The sequence below is a fragment of the Oncorhynchus masou genome, unplaced genomic scaffold, assembly GCF_036934945.1.
Source record: "Oncorhynchus masou masou isolate Uvic2021 unplaced genomic scaffold, UVic_Omas_1.1 unplaced_scaffold_3859, whole genome shotgun sequence".
Taxonomy (NCBI): Eukaryota; Metazoa; Chordata; class Actinopteri; order Salmoniformes; family Salmonidae; genus Oncorhynchus; species Oncorhynchus masou.
In genome coordinates, this window is record NW_027010261.1 from 18329 (window position 1) to 24157 (window position 5829).

Sequence of the window (5829 nt, forward strand, 5' to 3'; positions counted from 1 at the left end):
GAGGACTCACTAAACAGAGAACATCCCTGGTCATCCCTACTGCCTCTGATCTGGAGGACTCACTAAACAGAGAACATCCCTGGTCATCCCTACTGCCTCTGATCTGGAGGACTCACTAAACAGAGAACATCCCTGGTCATCCCTACTGCCTCTGATCTGGAGGACTCACTAAACAGAGAACATCCATGGTCATCCCTACTGCCTCTGATCTGGAGGACTCACTAAACAGAGAACATCCCTGGTCATCCCTACTGCCTCTGATCTGGAGGACTCACTAAACAGAGAACAACCCTGGTCATCCCTACTGCCTCTGATCTGGAGGACTCACTAAACAGAGAACATCCCTGGTCATCCCTACTGCCTCTGATCTGGAGGACTCACTAAACAGAGAACATCCCTGGTCATCCCTCCTGCCTCTGATCTGGACATGATGTCTGAGTGTTGGAATGTGCCCCTGGCTATCTGTAAATGATGTCTGAGTGTTGGGAGTGTGCCCCTGGCTATCTGTAAATGATGTCTGAGTGTTGGAAGGTGCCCCTGGCTATCTGTAAATGATGTCTGAGTGTTGGAATGTGCCCCTGGCTATCTGTAAATGATGTCTGAGTGTTGGAATGTGCCCCTGGCTATCTGTACATGATGTCTGAGTGTTGGAAGGTGCCCCTGGCTATCTGTAAATGATGTCTGGGTGTTGGAATGTACCCCTGGCTATCTGTAAATGATGTCTGAGTGTTGGAATGTGCCCCTGGCTATCTGTAAATGATGTCTGAGTGTTGGAATGTGCCCCTGGCTATCTGTAAATGATGTCTGAGTGTTGGAATGTGCCCCTAACTATCTGTACATGATGTCTGAGTGTTGGAGTGTTCCCCTGGCTATCTGTAAATGATGTCTGAGTGTTGGAAGTGTGCCCCTGGCTATCTGTAAATGATGTCAGTGTTGGAATGTGCCCCTGGCTATCCGTAAAGAAAAAGAACATTGTGCCGTCTGATTTTCTTAATATAAGGAATTTTCAATTATTCATACTTTTACTTTTGATACTTAAGTATCTTTAAAACCAAATACTTTTAGACTTTTAGTCAAGTAGTATTTTTCTGGGTGACTTTTACTTTTACTTGAGTCATTTTCTATTAAGGGATCTTTACTTTTACTCCAGTATGACAATTGCTACGTTTTCTACCAGTGGATGTGGATGTGGATGTGTCCAATACTGGCCATGTTTTTCTCTCTGTTCTCTGACCATGTTTTCCCCTCTGTCCTCTCCTCCTCAGGGCCAGCTGTCCCAGGCCCTCAACATCCTGTCGGACCGAGCCACAGAAGCCAAAGAGTTCCTGGTTCAGCTGAGGAACATGGTGCAGCACATCCAGGTACACACTGTACTGCCTACACTGTCATAGTGTACATCACAAATGGCTGCCTATTCCCTATAAAGTGCACTACTTTCATCAGGGCCAATCAGTCTGTCCAAAAGTAGTGCCCTATATAGGGAATAGGGTGCCATTTGGGACGCAAGCCATGTCGCTCCTCTCGCCGTTACAAGCATCTCCCCCCTACTCCCATAGCCACTCATAGCCCCTCCCACATGCCGTCCTAAACCCCTCCTACACGTTCACCCAGCCATAGCTCCTCCCCCCATGTCATCTTTTAGGAACTGTAGCTTACTGACACGTACGGAACATTTAACCTGTGAACTTCGCCTCAAGAGTCACCCGGCAACAATAGATAGAAGATATCGTATTGTGACACTCTGATACAGATAGATATAGTATGGTGACACTGATACAGATAGATATAGTATGGTGACACTGATACAGATAGATATAGTATGGTGACACTGATACAGATAGATATAGTATGGTGACACTGATACAGATAGATATAGTCTGGTGACACTCTGATACAGATAGATATAGTCTGGTGACACTGATACAGATAGATATAGTATGGTGATACAGATAGATATAGTCTGGTGACACTCTGATACAGATAGATATAGTATGGTGATACAGATAGATATAGTATGGTGACACTCTGATACAGATAGATATAGTCTGGTGACACTCTGATACAGATAGATATAGTATGGTGACACTCTAATACAGATAGATATAGTATGGTGATACTCTGATACAGATAGATATAGTATGGTGACACTCTGATACAGATAGATATAGTATGGTGATACAGATAGATATAGTATGGTGACACTCTGATACAGATAGATATAGTATGGTGACACTCTGATACAGATAGATATAGTATGGTGACACTCTGATACAGATAGATATAGTATGGTGATACTCTGATACAGATAGATATAGTATGGTGATACAGATAGATATAGTCTGGTGACACTCTGATACAGATAGATATAGTATGGTGACACTCTGATACAGATAGATATAGTATGGTGACACTCTAATACAGATAGACATAGTATGGTGAAACTGATACAGATAGATATAGTATGGTGAAACTGATACAGATAGATATAGTATGGTGATACTATGGATGATACAGATAGATATAGTATGGTGACACTCTGATACAGATAGATATAGTATGGTGACACTCTGATACAGATAGATATAGTATGGAGATACAGATAGATATAGTATGGTGACACACTGATACAGATAGATATAGTATGGTGATGCAGATAGATATAGTATGGTGATACTCTGATACAGATAGATATAGTATGGTGACACTCTGATACAGATAGATATAGCATGGTGACACTCTGATACAGATAGATATAGTATGGTGACACTCTGATACAGATAGATATAGTATGGTGACACTCTGATACAGATAGATATAGTATGGTGACACTCTGATACAGATAGATATAGTATGGTGACACTCTGATACAGATAGATATAGTATGGTGACACTCTGATACAGATAGATATAGTATGGTGATACTCTGATACAGATAGATATAGTATGGTGACACTCTGATACAGATAGATATAGTATGGTGATACAGATAGATATAGTATGGTGACACTCTGATACAGATAGATATAGTCTGGTGACACTCTGATACAGATAGATATAGTATGGTGACACTCTGATACAGATAGATATAGTTTGGAGATACAGATAGATATAGTATGGTGACACACTGATACAGATAGATATAGTATGGTGATGCAGATAGATATAGTATGGAGATACTCTGATACAGATAGATATAGTATGGTGACACTCTGATACAGATAGATATAGTATGGTGATACAGATAGATATAGTATGGTGATACTATGGATGATACAGATAGATATAGTATGGTGACACTGATACAGATAGATATAGTATGGTGACACTCTGATACAGATAGATATAGTATGGTGATACTATGGATGATACAGATAGATATAGTCTGGTGATACTCTGATACAGATAGATATAGTATGGTGATACTCTGATACAGATAGATATAGTATGGTGATACTCTGATACAGATAGATATAGTATGGTGACACTCTGATACAGATAGATATAGTCTGGTGACACTCTGATACAGATAGATATAGTATGGTGATACAGATAGATATAGTATGGTGACACTCTGATACAGATAGATATAGTATGGTGATACTCTGATACAGATAGAGTTAAGCTGCTGGCCAGACAACAGGGTTTTGAAGAGATTATAGAAATAGAATGAGTAGAACGAGGGTCCTCGTTCAGGTCAATGATGTCATAACTGGTGGACCTTCTTGTGGCCATTTTGACTGTCCTCCTAGGAGTAAAGCATTATATTTCTATCAGTTAGATCAGACGTCCACGCTGACTGCTTTTCTTGTCACACAGCCCACTGATGGTCCAGGGAGACCCTTACTCGTGACATCAGGGTGGGGAACGCTGAAGGTGAGGAGGAGGAGGAGGAGGAGAGGAGAGGAGGGGTGGAATTGGGTTTGGTGGCCATAATTGAGGTTTAATACTATATAATAATACACACCGTAGAACACCGTTGAACACCGTAGAACACCGTAGAACACCGTAGAACACAGTAGAACACGTATTCAACTGGTGGTGGTACCTCACCTTGATGGAACCAGCAGATCTCAATGACGTCTCAAAACGTGTTTCACTTGTTTCTTCCATCTGTTCAACAGAACTTCTGGTTAACATGAAGTGTCATTACAAATAGTCTTCAGATAGTCTCTAAAAACTACAAATAATTTTTCATATGGTCTCTAAAAACTACAAATAGTCTTCAGATAGTCTCTAAAAACTACAAATAGTTTTTCATATAGTCTCTAAAAAACTACAAATAGTTTTTCATATAGTCTCTAAAAACTACAATAGTCTTCAGATAGTCTCTAAAAACTACAATAGTCTTCAGATAGTCTCTAAAAACTACAAAGAGTCTTCAGATAGTCTCTAAAAACTACTAATATTTTTTCATTTCGTCTCCAAAAACTCCAAATAGTTTTCATATAGTCTTCAAAACTACAAATAGTCAAAATAGTCTTCAAAACTACAAATAGTCAAAATAGTCTACAAAGACTACCAATAGTCTCCCGATGACTGTTCCTTTCCCAGTAGTCTGCCCTCATTCCCCCAACCCTTTTAAATGTTGTCAGCATGGCAGTCTGCCTCTGGTCTGGCATCACAGTGTACCGCGATCTCCACCATGTTGTCAGTGCTTCCTTTTCTATTGGTGTTTTTCAATGATCAGTCACCATATGTGTAGGATCAGCTGCCCTCTTGTCCATGTCATCTTATCTTACTGTGACTAAAAAGGTAGAACTGATCCTAAATCAGCACTCTTACTAGGAGACAGCTTGATTACATACCTCCTCACATTTTCTGTCCGTCTGGTGAGTTTGCCTGTTTTCTAAACATAGGAATGATGCATATTATTTCTAATGCCTGTTTTGATGCTTTCATCAAAGTCTATCCACACTGCCTTGTGTCCCAGCTGTCTGTCTGTCTCTGCCTATCTGTCTTATCTTTCTTTATATCTGTCTGTCTAACTGTCTGTCTGTCCTCCAGGAGAACGGCGTGGAGTTCGAAGCCTGTCTGGTGGCGCAGTGTGACGCCCTCATCGACGCCCTGAACCGACGCAAGGCCCAGCTGCTGACCCGCGTCAACAAGGAGCATGAGCACAAGCTGAAGGTGAGACGCCATTTTGGATCAAGCCCAGGGGACTTCCTGCCTGCGGGATAGCAATTATAAATGAATGAATGAATGAATACTAAATAGGCAGAGTTATGCATAAGATGAAGGTGATCTTGACTGAGTCCCAATTCTCCAGACTTTTTTTCCAAAAGTGTGCACTTGTACACTCCACGGGATAAAATTTAAAAGTATATGATTGTTGTAAGCATTGGCTCCGTGCAAGAACGTGTGCAAGTGTGTGGAGACTCCGGCTGCAGCCCTGAGCTGCTATGCAGGACCATCTTGGCTCACTTGATGTATTCACCATTGCTCCTTGGGAAGGTCATAGGTTACCCACAAACTTCGTCCAGCGTTGTGTGGTTTTCCTTCTCCTTTCAGGACTCAGGTGTGCAAACCTATCGGAAAGTTCCGTCATGAATATCAAACAGACAGAATTATGCATTCATGTATTTATTCTTTATTTATTATTTTTTTAAATCTCTCTCTCTCTCTCTCTGTCTCTCTCTCTCTCTGTCTCTCTCTCTCTCTGTCTCTCGTCTCTGTCTCTGCTCTCTCTCTCTCTCTCTGTCTCTCTCTCTGTCTCTCTCTCTCTGTCTCTCTCTCTGTATCTCTCTCTGTCTCTCTCTGTCTCTGTCTCTCTCTCTGTCTCTCTCTGTCTCTCTCTCTCTCTGTCTCTCTCTCTGTCTCTCTCTCTCTCTG

At 41.3% G+C, this 5829-nt stretch overlaps 1 protein-coding gene across 1 annotated transcript; it reads left to right on the top strand.

Moving 5' to 3' along the window:
* Positions 1-1265: 1265 nt before the first annotated feature.
* On the top strand, positions 1266-5580 carry LOC135534715 (E3 ubiquitin-protein ligase TRIM9-like; the record flags this gene model as incomplete). Its single annotated transcript, XM_064961614.1, has 3 exons — positions 1266-1361; positions 3817-3873; positions 5005-5580. Coding segments are annotated over 3 exons (327 nt in total), but the record flags the coding sequence as incomplete, so codon positions are not given.
* Between the last annotated feature and the right edge of the window lie 249 nt (positions 5581-5829).